Source organism: Trachinotus anak, unplaced genomic scaffold (genome assembly GCF_046630095.1).
Source record: "Trachinotus anak isolate AG129_WGS33_773 ecotype Australia unplaced genomic scaffold, CSIRO_AGI_Tana_v1 ptg000009l, whole genome shotgun sequence".
NCBI lineage: Eukaryota > Metazoa > Chordata > Actinopteri > Carangiformes > Carangidae > Trachinotus > Trachinotus anak.
Genome location: NW_027273860.1, coordinates 18259734 through 18274066, shown reverse-complemented (window position 1 = coordinate 18274066; position 14333 = coordinate 18259734). Strand labels below are relative to the sequence as shown.

At 41.8% G+C, this 14333-nt stretch overlaps 1 protein-coding gene across 1 annotated transcript in view; it reads left to right on the top strand.

Moving 5' to 3' along the window:
- Positions 1-140: 140 nt before the first annotated feature.
- sspo (SCO-spondin) overlaps positions 141-14333 on the top strand; it is a 74553-nt gene continuing 60360 nt past the window's right edge. Inside the window, exons 1-21 of the mRNA XM_071485922.1 lie at positions 141-529; positions 650-734; positions 1373-1582; positions 2582-2664; positions 3259-3429; positions 3620-3843; positions 3965-4067; positions 4424-4582; positions 4999-5084; positions 5344-5469; positions 6110-6266; positions 6630-6882; positions 6973-7114; positions 7220-7364; positions 8110-8282; positions 8503-8721; positions 8823-8988; positions 9790-10048; positions 12333-12543; positions 13867-13961; positions 14041-14297. Of these exons, the coding sequence (XP_071342023.1) occupies positions 682-734; positions 1373-1582; positions 2582-2664; positions 3259-3429; positions 3620-3843; positions 3965-4067; positions 4424-4582; positions 4999-5084; positions 5344-5469; positions 6110-6266; positions 6630-6882; positions 6973-7114; positions 7220-7364; positions 8110-8282; positions 8503-8721; positions 8823-8988; positions 9790-10048; positions 12333-12543; positions 13867-13961; positions 14041-14297 (3292 nt within the window). The 5' untranslated portion in view covers positions 141-529; positions 650-681. The remainder of the gene's footprint in view (positions 530-649; positions 735-1372; positions 1583-2581; positions 2665-3258; positions 3430-3619; positions 3844-3964; positions 4068-4423; positions 4583-4998; positions 5085-5343; positions 5470-6109; positions 6267-6629; positions 6883-6972; positions 7115-7219; positions 7365-8109; positions 8283-8502; positions 8722-8822; positions 8989-9789; positions 10049-12332; positions 12544-13866; positions 13962-14040; positions 14298-14333) is intronic.

Here is a 14333-nt window from a genome sequence, read left to right as displayed (position 1 = left end):
TCAGGAGGTCAGACTTGGGATGGTGGTGAGTCTAAAAACCTTCAGTTCCCATGTCTGTTGACACACTTCATTGAATAAATGCCCCCATCATCCTTTCCCAAATGTGTCTCTTTACAGGATTAGGCTCTGACAAACATCTCTTTATTCTGAGGCTGAGGCTCCACCACCCCCGCAATCACCTACAGTGTCCTGTAGTGTTTGACTGGATGTTACCGTCACAGTCTGCTGACCAATGCCTGCCTTCCCAGCTGTGACATTGCCACTTATGTCCAATTGCAGCAGGTTCAGATGCTACTGTACATCCCATGAGTCACCCCCCGCATTTTAAACCCTGGATCTGGGGCTCTGCTCCCCCAATAAAGCAAAGCATCACTTCACTGAGGACTGTATTGCATACTTCTGGACAGAACAAGAAAGAAAAATATTAACAGAAAAAAGAGAACACAAAAACACAAAAAACTTGAATATTATTTAACAAACCAAGGACTTTTTGTGGCAAAAATCCAGAGTTCCTAAAAGCACTTCAAAGGTAAGGGCACCTTTAATTATAGCAGGGAGATGGGATTATAAAAATGTGCGTAAATTGAAGGAATTTGAAATGAAGTGATTTGATCTGTTTATATGGATTGGATACAGACTTTTTCCCCAGGAATCTTAAGCACAAATATTCAGGAGAAGACCATGGAGATGCTACTACTGACTCTGCTTGGACTTCACACAGTGATGGGAATGGGGTGAGTATGATTCAGATCAGTCAAAACAGGATTAAGCACATTTTATAGACTGTGCAGAGAGATAAAATGTGGAAGTGAAATCATGAGCGAGATAAATATTGTGGAGATTGCAGTTTTAACCACTAAAGCAGCACAATAACCTCAGTTAAAGCCATGTTAAATTCATGTTAAAATAATGTTTCTTCAAGCACAAGCGCTCATTTATGTCACTAACCCGTTGAGTTTTGTTAAAAATACTTTCTACAGTAGATATTTAAAGTTAAAATCTCAAATCAGACTGTATTGAAGTGGTTAAGGTTTGTGTTCTAGTGCTCTGGATTTTGTGTGAAATGAAGTCCTAATTCAAATCTTCAGTCAAGTGAACATACCTGTGAATTCGACTTATAAGTTTCCATCGGGGATGTTCCTACATATCAACAAGGGACTTATATAATGTTATTGGATTAAAACATGGTTACTGATGGTGTTTTAATAATAATTGCAGTGTGCTTTTATGAAGGAACCTAACTGAAGTTAATTTAGGTTCATTCTTAACTGAGGAATCAAGGACCTTTGGTGAAGTGCAAATGTCTTTATACAAACCCGTGCACTTGAACATGGAGTCTTAGAGAGGATTAAATCTAAGTGTCATACTCCAGACACTGGTGTGAACACATGGTGGAGGAGAGAGTGGAGCGAGTCCTGTCCCCACGTCTACAGCTGGAAGTGAGTTGTTCTGAGGTATATCAGTACAACACCCAGGGATGGAGGCTGGATGTGGACAGGATGCGTGTCAAGCATGGAGGTGACGATGGCATCGCACTATACTACAAACAGCAGGGGCCCAAGGCTTCCTGCTTCTTGTACAAGTAAGTGGAAAGTTGAGTGGTTTCCAGTCTTTTCACCTGTCTCTTAGTCTCTCAGTGAATGGGTGTTCTCAGGTTAGTGATGGGGTTTTCCTGAGTTCAAATGCGTCATATTTTGAATGTGCCATGGTGGGAATGTGGTGAGGGGTTGCATCTTTGTCGCTCCTACTGCTGAATGGTAGGGGCACCTGTGCAGGTGGGTTCAGATGCCTTTTCAAAACTTTCGAAAGAAGTTTGTCAAAACAATGCCTAGCTAACGTGACGTGTTTTCTTTAAAGACCCCCTCCAATGAAAATCAAGTTTGTCCATATAATGTTTTTTACATAATACAAGACATATCATGAGCAAAACGAGCAGTCAGTGCCATGGCTGCATGCTTCCACCTTGGAACTGCAGTGAACCAATGACCAGGGATCCATATGTATTATAACCTAAGGAACCAATCCTGTCAACTTTTGGGGATGGGGGGCGGGGCTAAATAAATCCAAAACCTAAAGAGAGCAAAAGTTTGCATTAGCACAACCACTAACACTGTGTCAGCCACTGCCAGTAACAAGCTAACAAACTGGATTTAAAAAAAAAAAAAAGCTAACTATGCTAACCATTATGATACGTCTGCTAGTAGCCAGTTTTGGTGCACATCCATGTCTGGGTCTGACTGAGGTTCAAACACACAGCCCCAGTTTGTGATTTTTTTACTTTTAATGTGGGAAACCACGTTAAAAAATTATCAATCACAGCAGATTATTTTTGCATAGATTAAAACATGTCTGGAGAGGAACTTTAAGGTACATTAGTGCACTGGGTGCATGTTGGGCTTCTAAAGGTACAACAGTATCCAGTTAACCTGCATGGAAGGCTAACATGTTGTATACCCACTGTCAAGCTTTTGTACTCCAGAAGGAGGAGAATGGGAAGAAAATCCACATAGTGACAGTTCATTGAATTCTTGTGGTGTTATCAGTGTACTGACTTTTCTTCTGATGTGTCTGTCCACCTAAGACCCCCAGAGATGGAAAGTCAGATGGTGAACAAGACAGTGAGGGCATGCTGTGAGGGCTGGGGTGGCCCACGCTGCTCTGAGGGTGAGGACAAGCAAACATCACATTAATTCGATGTACATGATGTATCCATCATGCTTTCTTCATAAGTTAAATGACACACTGCATAAAAAACGCATCATTATATAAAAAAGGAAATAGAGTTGGAAATGCTGCACATGTAAGTGTGCTGTAATCAATAACATTAAATTGTTGTCTACAAATCAGTGAGAATAAAAAATATACATATTAATCTGAACTTTTGCATGTTGTTATATGGTCAAACTCAGCAAACTTACTTAAGCTGTGCAACAAAATTATTACTGTACTGCTTATTTATTTTATACCTTAAAACCTATATTGCATATATATTTTCCAAATGATTAGTTATTTATTTTATTACTTATTTTCATCTTATCAGCGATTACAAATCAGTATAACTACTTTAAATCATAATAGAATAAAAACAACCTAACAGTGATCTATCACTGGTGTCTTTCTACACTCAAAACTTTTTCCCAGCTATTGTGGATTTAAGAAAATACACCTCTATACATGACAGAAAATCCCTAACACTTTCCTCTCCATTTAATTCCTCTATCCTTTCTCAAACCTTATATTTCTATTGTCTTCCTCCAGGTGTGGGTGCCCGTGGTCAGTGTTACTCTACGTGGAGTTGTGAGGAGTTCCCTGGGATTCATAACTCCTCCCTTATGCCCCTGGAGCAGTGCTGCAGCAGCCTATGGGGACTGACCTGGAGAAACGCCTCTGACCAGACCTGCTTGTCTTGCACCTACACTCTTCTTCCTGGTCAGAATACATACATGCATACTGTGTATGCAAATAAGGAAGACTTGTCATTTATTTGGTTCTTGTTCCCCAAATCCCTCTGAATCTCTCTCTGATACTCTTTCTCTTCATCAAAAAGTCAGTGTTTGTATTTCATAATACCACACCTCATAGAGTACTACATATACTATTTCTCCCTCCTCTCTCCCAGACTCCCAGTCCTCCCCACTGGTACGTAGTGGTCTGCTGGGTAGCACCAGGGTACCACAGGGTTCGGCCACCTGCATGTCCTGGGGTGGAGCCCACTACCGCACTTTTGACAGGAAGCACTTCCACTTCCAGGGCAGCTGCACTTACCTGCTGGCCTCATCCACTGATGGGACATGGGCAGTCTACATCAGTACAGTCTGCGATGGGAGAGGAGACTGCAGTAAGGTGTGAAATATGGCAGATTCCTCTGCTGATGGAGTTGATGGAGTAGTGGAACTTAGTTGTGGAAAACAGTATGGTGGAAATATTTGTTGTATGTTTATGTATCTGTGGTGTTTGTTTGCAGGCTTTAAGGATGATGCTGGGTCTGGATTTGGTTTCAGTTCTTCACAGGAATTTAACACTGAACAACCTTCCTGTTCCAAACGGAGAGCCTCTTTTCCAAAATGGTAAACTGTTTTCAGCTGTCCCTAAAGCAGCCTCTCAGTGTCATTTCTAGGCTGACGTTGTCAAATAGCTAGTATCAGTCTAAGTTAAAATATGAGAAAATCCCACTTATGCTTTTGTTGCATCATGACCCAGATCAGTATCTGTACTGAACCGAGTACACTTACATGAAAAAAAAAACCCATTAAAATCGAACTGAAGTTCTTATCTTATCTCAAGCTCTTAACTAACAAGCAACAAACATTAGAAACATTTTAATCTATTCGAATACAATGTAAATTAAGTACCGGTATGTTTATGTCAAACAATTCCCTACAATTCCAAACAATTCCAACCATATTTTTCCCTCTTCTCACAGGCGTGAGCGTTCATTGGTTGGGGGACTTTGTGTTTGTGGAGAGCGGCCTGGGTGTGAGAGTGAAGTTCGATCTGGCCAATACGGTCTACCTGACGGTGACCGCTGAGCACCAGGCAGCCACCAGGGGGCTCTGTGGAGTCTACAACAACAATGCTGACGGTGAGAGACACTCACCACTGACACATTCACAACAACAGTCGTATGATTTTTTTTAATGCTGTTATCTAGGATGATGAGAGATCATTTGTCTTTGTGCTCGCTCACTTTACAGAACTGATTTATACTTACTTCATGGCACTTTGTGCAAATCGGATCAGCTATGACTTATTTACAACTGTATTCCCGGTAAACAGCAGTGAGTGACCAAACATTATGTGATCCTTACAGTAATTTGTGACAAGCTTCATAAAAAAAGAAAAAAGAAAAAAAAATGAAAAACACAGTCTGCTGTTGGTCATCTTATCTGTGAGACTGGAAACTGTATATTGTGCATTCTTTTTTGGTTTAACTTCACTCACTTTAAGCCTTGTCACTTCTGTGCAGATGTAACAATATATTTATTTCTTCTATCATAGATGATTTTACCACAATGGGTGGAACTGTGTCCCAGTTTGCTGCCAGCTTTGGCAACTCATGGAAAGTTCCTGACCAGCAGAATGAAGTAATACCCTGAATACACAGATTAAGTATTTCCCTTTCTTTGCAACATTATGCTTTTATGTTAACAATTATATTTGTGATGTCTCAATAAACAGTGACAGCAACCACATCAATGTAATGCTCCTATTATGATCTAAAAATGCAACTGGCAACAAACAAAAGGAGATTCGTGTTTTCATCAGTTGGTTCTGGTGTGAATGCAGAGCTCTGTGACTGAATTTAAAATCACTGAGTCACTCTGTGTCCCATCCCTCCCGCAGGGCTGCAGCGATGCGGCCGAGCTTGGTCACAGCTGTGATGTCTCAGGAGACCCTGCTCTACGTAGGCAGGCAGAATCTGTGTGTCATCGACTGCTGGAAAACCCCTTCAAACACTGCCACCCCCAGGTCAGACACCCCTCATACAGTTACCACTGTTTGCTAACTTTTTGTTTTTTTACCGGATCTCATGACCACTTTGGACATTAAGACACAAAAAGATTCTTTGGATCCAATTTCTCTGAAAGCCATGCAACTGTCTTAAAGACAAACTAATTGTAATGACTACATAGAAAACATACAAACAAAGTGAGCTGAGCATTAAAGTACTAGTTTTAGTTAAAGACACATTTAGCATTACCTAGAAACCCTTTTAAAACCTCTCTTGTATTATCACACACTGGAATGAATGAATGAGAAGAACACAATTCTGGTTAGTAGGAAGTTATACATTTAGGTGTGGTTATTTCTCTGTAGTCTGTCTCTCCCTGGCTTACTGGTGCAGTCATTATATATATATAACATAATGTTGTGCACCATGTGCATGCTTGCATATCCTGTTCATGTGCTTTGTAAAGATTTTCCCTATACCTGTGCCTGTTCTGTTAAACCCTGCACACAAAAATTAATTCATACACACCCATAATCAATACCCTGCATTTCTGCTGATAGAGGCCACGATGTTACAGGAGCTGTACATGTCTGACTTTGCTATTTGATGCAGGTTCACTGTTTACAGTGTTCGGTTTGTGTGTTTGTGTTGTTTCAGTTGGACCCAGCAGCGTACATGGACACCTGTCTCTACCTGTTCTGCAGCCTGCCACCCAAAGAGAGGGGCGGGGCAGTGTGTGACACTCTGGCCAGCTACGCCCGAGAGTGTGCTCAACAACATGTCATCATAGTATGGAGGACAGCCAGTTTCTGTGGTAATGAAATGTGATGGTTTGTGCAACCTGTTGCCTCAGCTGGATAAGGATTTAAAGTAGATACATGATGTTTATGGCAAACCACACTTACTGTCTGGGTTTACTTATTCTTTCCAACCATCATCAGTACTCATCTCCTCCCCCTGTAGCCAAGATACCCCTCAGAACCCAACCACTACTGACCAGCTGCCATTAAAGGGTTACTGACCATCTTTCCAGTCATCAGACCACAGCTGAATCTCTATCAGTTGGCAAATAGAGGACAGAGGATGCTCTATCACATACCTTGCACTTGTAATAGTAAATAATGTTAACCCATTATGGTCCTTTAAGTCCTTTTCCTCCTATTTTCTGTCTCTCCAGGTCGCGTCTGTCCCAGAGGTCAGGTGTTTTCTGACTGTGTGTCCTCCTGTCCCCCGAGCTGTGCTTCTCCGCAACCCCCAGGGCCTGCTGCAGTCGTAGGCCAGTGCAGGGAGGAGTGTGTGGGGGGCTGCGAGTGTCCGCTGGGCCTCTACCTTCACCAGGGACGCTGTCTAAAAAGAGATGACTGTCCTTGTTTCCATCGGAGACGCACCTACCAGTCAGGGGACAGGATACAGCAGAGATGCAACACCTGGTGAGGGTGAAGTGTGTGTTTGTTTTCTCCGCCTCTCTTACTTCTAATTTCCCTTTAACACCAACCGTTCTTTTTCCTAAACCCTCCCAGTGTGTGCCGAGCAGGCCAGTGGCAATGTACTGGGGAGAAGTGCGCAGCCCAGTGCAGCCTGATGGGGGCGCTACAAGTCACCACCTTTGACAAAAAGAGGTATTCACTACAGTGTGGAGGCTGTCCCTTCACTGCTGTGGAGGTGAGACATGAAATGCAACCATGCACATAGGTACATAAACTCTCAGGTGCATTTGTGTATGTGGTAGCCACTTCTCCTTCGTGCTTATGCTCTGTGTGTGTTCAGGACTTTGTTGACAGGAAGCTTGTGGTGAATGTGCGCTGTGGGGAGTGTCCAGCAGGAGGAGGAGGGGGAGGAGGGGGAAGCCTGAGTTGTCTAAGGGAGATGTCAGTCACAGCACTTCGCACCACAGTCACCATCACAGACACTGGTGAGTTAATATTTGTTTAATTAGCAATGGGTCAAATTACTTTTTTGTGTCTTCCGGATCATTGTTTTGATTTTACACCCAACAACTTTATCGTTAGGTTTACTCTAATAGACCCACTGTAACTGGCACACAAACACAGAGACTAGCTGGTGAACTTACTGTAGTTTAAATAGCAGCTAAACTGAGAACAATGTTGAAAAGTATCCGATGATACTCCAAGGTTGTCTTTCCAAAAAAAAAGAAGAAAAAAAAAAAGATGCTGCTTTAAAAAAAAAAAAATCTCAACTGAACTTTTAAATGACTAAGCTACTGATGTTTTTTTCAAGGGGGAAAATATTTCTAATTATTAATGATATTATGTGCATATTTTAATTACATCCAATTGAAACTGATTACATTTCAGATAAATTCTGTGGCACTTTCAGCCTGTTTTCTTAAACCAGAAACTTTTCAAGTTTGACACACACAGTAAACATTTAATTAAATACATGTCTGAGTGAACTGCACTTATATAGAGCTTTTCTAGTCTAGCTTTTCTGCCCAATGACACTTTGACGTGCAGTCTGGATGAGCCAGGGATCAAACTACCAACCTTGTGAATAGTGGACGACCCGCTCTACCTCCTGAGCCACAGCTACACCCAAATATGTCTCTAAGTTACCAGTGTGGAGCTCTAAAGCTGTGTGTTCACTTTGAATGTGTTCATTGTCTTCTGATTGCTGATGGTTGATATTGTTACTTCCAGGTACAGTGACGTTGAATGGCCAGAGAGAGGCTTTGCCTGTGGTGACAGGGGACCTGGTTGTGCGTAGGGCCTCCTCTTCATTTCTCCTCATCCAGGCTTTTGGAGCCCAGCTGCTCTGGTACCTCGATGGTCCCTTGGCCCTCATCACCTTGCAGCCTGGGTTTGCAAACAAGGTTACCTTCACATTTCATATCGTTCATTCATTTTGGGTCCCCAATTGAAACAAACTTGGGTGCAGTGTGTGTACTTCCCTATTTTGAGTCCTGAAGTAGTTCAAACTGGAGATGCACTTGTTTTAATGTCTTTGTTTTAAATTAGCTGCACTAAATTTAACTACAAGAGAGAGGTGCAAACAAAAAAAAAAACACAATTTGTATTTCATTTGTATTCAAGGTGCGTGGCCTGTGTGGAACGCTGACCTGGAACCAGCATGATGATTTTACCACCCCAGAAGGAGACGTGGAGAACAGTGTGTCATCCTTTGCTGGGAAATTCACCTCAGAGCGCTGTACTCCACCTGGAGGAGCTCCACCTGACCCCTGCACCACATACACCCAGAGGAGACACTATGCAGAGACAGTGTGCTCTGTAATTCACAGCTCTGTCTTTCAGGTGTGTTAAACCTCCTGCTTTCTCAGGAGTGACCTCATCTTCATCTGTCTCCCTCTCTCTCTCTTTTATTCACATCTGCACCTCCCTCCATAATCTTTTAGGCGTGTCATGACGTGGTGGAGAGGGAGTCCTATTTCCGTCTTTGTCTGTCGGAGGTTTGTGGGTGTGCTCCACAGAAGGCCTGTCACTGCACCGTCCTCACTGCCTACGCCCGACACTGTGCTCAGGAGGGCGTTGCGGTCCAATGGCGCAACCACACCCTCTGCCGTAAGTCGGAAAGCTATCTACTGCTTTTCATGCATTTATTTTATTTGTTTGTTCGTTCATCTGTCATATGAGTAATCTCAGACATCACTGGAAGTCTTATGAATAGTCAAAGACACAACGAACTAGTGACTTCACTTGATCCTGGATTTGATCCCCTCCACATGTCTTTGTTGGCACCAGCAGACAGCTTAGACATCCAGACTATTATTCAGTTTGTTGGCCTACTTGAAGGCCAATATGGGACTGACCTCAGAAATATATAGAAGAGAGGAGGCTTAAAATTAATGGAGTGTCTGTGTTGTTTATCTCCTTTAACAATGGAGCAGAAGGCTACTTTAAAAGTTACAAGATTTATTGAGGGAACTAGAAAAGCAGAATCCCTTGACAACATTTTGTGACCTTTAGGCTTTAACCTTTAATGCAATAATCAGAATCAGAATCAGAATCAGAATCGCCTTTCCTGTCATTATACATAGTACAACAAAATTTGAGCGCTGCTCCCTTGGTGCAAAACAATGCTAATTAAATAAAATAAATAAGAACCTAAAGAGAACACAAGAATTTAAAAAAATAGAGGAGGTATAAAAAGGCAAGTGATATGTACAGATATATTTACACGTGGTATGAATGAAAACCCGATTTTTGCACTTTAGGCCCAGTTTTATTGCACAGGTAATTGGAAGTTATGCAGTGTGATCGACCGGTCATCCGGATTTCTTTTCTTTTTGTTTCTTTTAATCACAGTCTATACCAAGACAATGTGCCATTCTCAGAACCTTTCCTATTCTCCTTTTTCCCCAGCGGTCCAGTGTTCAGGGGGTCGGGTGTACCAGGAGTGTGGTCGTGCATGTGGAGGCTCCTGTTCAGACCTGCGGCAGGGCTGGAGCTGTGATGACGGAGGTGGAATGGGCCTGAGGATGTGTGTTCCTGGTTGCCAGTGTCCACCAGGACTAGTGCAAGACCACCAGAGCCAGTGTGTACCCATCACCATGTGCCCATGTGTGCAGGAAGACAAGACATACCAGCCTGGGGCTGTTATCCAGAACAACTGTAACACCTGGTATGTTGTATAGAAGAACTTGTCGCTGGGATTTCATACCATTGTTCAAATCAGCTACTCCCTGACTAAAATACTCAACTTCTTACTGCCACCTAAAATATTTTGACTGACACGGATTGTCTAAAATATTTCTTTAATCAGGTTGTGCTGGAAATATGATCTAGTTTCCTTGGTGCAATCAAAAAATAAAAGGCCACAATGAACTCAACTGAAACCACAATTAAAATTTTTCTAGTTGCCACTAAAATCAGCTCATTTCCCTTATGTTAAATATTAACACTGCTGCACAGATGCCCCACTCTTGCAACAAAGGATAGCAGACATACTAAACATGTCAAAAGGAAAGGTTAATTCAGTACAAGCTCTTTAAGGCCCAGTTGTGTGGATGATGATATTTTACGGCACATCATAAAACAGGACCATCTTTTTATGCTTATCTGCGTGCTGCTTTTATGATGTGGTGGCTGTGATAAAGAATCAGAGTGAGTAAGCATGTTTTCTCCATTGTCAGTAGACCACAGCTTTGATGTATGTTTGAAAGAGCCTAGATCCCATGGGGCAACTAAAACCACTCAGATCATGTGCTGAGAAATTATTAAGTATAGACAGTTTTATTAAATATACAGGATACAATCTGTCACTGCTTGTTTTTGAGGACAATACTAAAGGCCAAGGATTACTGTGACAGAATGTTTGCGTGTGAGTGTTTTTGTGAAATGATCATTTGTTTTATTCATTTTTTTTATTTGATTGAAAGAACCTGTTGAGAAAGTGTTTTCTAGAGGTGTTTTTGGAGATAAACTATGTGCACCTCCCAGTGATACCAATCAGGATGATTTGAATGATGCCACAATGACATAAAAAGTCTACATGTTGTAGCTTTGATTTAAACCCTTACTTAAAGAAATTCCAAATCCAACAAGTGGCAAAAACAAAACAAAACAAAACAAAACAAAACAAAACAAAACAACACAACACAACACAACACAACACAACACAACACAACACAACACAACACAACACAACACAACACAACACAACACAACACAACACAAAACAAAACAAAACAAAAAACAAAACAAAACAAAACAAAACAAAACAAAACAAAACAAAACAAAACAAAACAAAACAAAACAAAACAAAACTGGCTCCAACAGTGAGTCAGTCCCCATAGACTCCCATGTAAAAATGCCTTTACACTTTACAGCAGAAATAAACATGTTTAAAGCCTCGAACCAAATATGGTTTTGGTCTCTAAAGTTAATTTCCTCCTTCATGACAACCATGCAGGGGTAAATTTTTTCACAACTCAACTGTTTAAATTGTATTAAGGCTTAAAGTTATGCATAATTGAGGGCGTGGCTGCTTTGAGTGACAGATGGGTGCCGTTGTTACGCCAAATTCTCAACCCCACACACACTCCACCTCTTTGCCCATTTTTGGATTAGCTGGGAGTTAGGCGGGAGTCAGGCACTCAGAGGAGCTTCACAACTGCTCCACAGAAACCTATGGGTGATGTCATGGAGGCTATGTCCATCTTCATTTACAGTCCATGCTTGCAAAGAGTGTAATGTGTGTTTGAATGACTGAAAGGGCCTTTGTGAATGACAGCATGTTTTCCCCAGTGGATTCCTGGTGGTGTAAGAGCTCTAATGAAATCACTCTATGTTCCTGCTTCCTGCTACAGGATAGGTTGATTTCATTGCGTCTCTTCACCACATCACAGCAATGATCGTCTGTTGCTTTACACTAGTACTAGACCGCTGAATGAATTACTCTAATTATATTGAACTGTGTGTGTATGTGTATGTTTCTTCTGGTGTGCATTTTCCTTTTTGTACATGACTCACTTTCATTGTGTTGTAATTGTTGGGCCCTGTCCCTGCACTGAACATTGACCTGATTAATTGCTATGGGGAAATATGAAATTTTAGATTGGATAATTATTACACTTGTATACAATATGATGTAAAGTCCATCCATTCACCTTGAATGATAAGCCTCGGCTGTGGAATGATTTTCATTACATCTCTTAGCACATTTTGTTGTTGCCTCATCACATTGTAAAGCTACTGTTTAGAGGTAACAGTCAAGTGAAAATGTATTGATCCATAGTAAACTCTATTGAGACATCAGAGATTTAGTGTCATGCTCAAGGGCACTTTTGCACATTAGTGCTCTAGATTTATATAAAGTCTGGGCCAACTCGGCTACATTTTAGTGCATTTGAATACTTTCAGTTGATCTCAGTGCCAACAGCTCACTCTCCTCTTCCCTTTTGCAGTGTGTGTGAGAAGGGGCTTTTTAACTGCACTCAGGAGCGATGTGAGGAGGTGAACCCGTGTCCAGGCTCTCTGATCTACTCTCCACGCTCTTGCCTCCTCACCTGCTCCAGCCTCGACCCTCCTGGCCAACAGCAGGGGTCCAGTGTCGGGCAGTCAGGCTGCAAAGAGCCCCTGTCTGGCTGTGTCTGTCCCCAGGGAACTGTCCTACTAGTGGGTGAAAACTCAATTTAGCTTAGTTCTCTGAATGAATTACATCTTTTTGAAATGTGAAATGTCAAAATTACGGACATCTATAATCAAAGCACAGGTATAGTTAATGTCATTAGTCTCTTTTTGCATTGCAGTGTTCTTGTACGCCATGGAAAGCACATGCTCAATGTTCAGATGCAACTGGAAATGAGGTTGACAGAGCAGTCAGGCTGGACCAGAGCAGTAAATTTGTGTGTAGAAAACAGAAACAGTAAAGTAAAAAACTTCAGTAAAAGACTGAGGCGCTAGTTTAGAAGCCAATGTTAGAGCTGAACTACAGAGCTGGTAATAATACTCTGTGGGTTTGTCACAACAAAACGAACTACACCTTAATAATACAGTATGAATATAACTTGTGAAAAGAGGTATTAACTGAAATGTGTGCTTTGGAAAAAAATGTTTTTTAAATTTTGATGGAACTAGCCTATCAGAACCATTCTTGTGCTTAACTAGCTAGCTGTTAATGCACAGTCTGATCCTGTATCATGTCGCAGATTAATGTTACATTTAAGGAAAATTGTTATCGTACCTTTAGTTTCAATGGCACTGTTATCATCCTGGCTAGCAAGAAATATGAGGGCCTTCCTCGTGTCAGCGTGTGTTCCCTCCCTTTAGTGTTTCCTGTAGTGCCCCCCACTGTGGGTTGTGGTGAGCACTTCAGTTGGACTATGGCCCAACCATATTGGGCCACTCTCCCAAATTCAGTTCAGTTTATCTGGTCATGAACTCTCAGGCCATCCAGCAGCATCACAAACATCTGAATCTATCCAAGTCAATCCAAAATGCTTTACCTACAAACATCACATAAGGTGTAATAATCATACAAATCTAGAATATCCCATAATTAAAAAATTTGAGAATAAAGTTTAGTTTTAAAGGTGAAAACTCCACTGCCTGCCTTGATCTCTTTGCTCCCATCAAAGCTGCTGTCCAGTCAAGTAATATCACTCCCTCAGTGTGTATGGGAGGGGTCAGATCCACTGAGGTGAGGTCCCCTTCATATAAATTTGAGTTCCTGACAAGAAAACGGTGCTTAAAAATGTAGAAAAAAGTTTATAAAAAAGCTCTAAAAATAGAGGAGAAACATATCTCCTTTTTGGTCCACTCAGCTCAGTTGATTATAAAAAGTGTTGTTATTAAATAAAGATGTATTGTTATAAATTAAGTGTTCTCTGCCTGATAGTCTTATTTAGATCATCTTTAGCTCAGGGTCGTCTTCAGACAGGACATTAAAATGAGTGACGTGTGTTTGATGAGTTTTGACTGTCTTCCTGTTTGCCTCAGGGTGATCGCTGTGTTCTGCCAGATGAGTGCCCATGTCACCATAACGGTCGACTTTACTACAGCAACGACACCATCACTAAAGACTGCAACACATGGTAATGTATGCAGTTGTCTCATTGCTTCACATCACGTTAGCATCAAATTATATGAACTAAACTTCCTTCTTTGCTGCAGTGTGTGTAAGGAGCGGCGCTGGCACTGCAGCCAGTCCGCCTGCGCTGGTGTGTGCGTGGCAACTGGGGATCCACACTACGTGACATTCGATGGCCGCTGTTACTCTTTCCTGGGTGACTGCCAGTACGTGTTAGCAAGGGAGACCAGTGGTTTGTTCAGTGTCACAGCGGAGAATGTGCCCTGCGGGAGCACCGGGGTCACCTGCACGAAGTCGGTCACCCTCAGCCTGGGAAGTACCATCATCCACCTGCTGAGAGGTAGGTGTTATGGAGGAAGCAGAGGCCAGATGATGG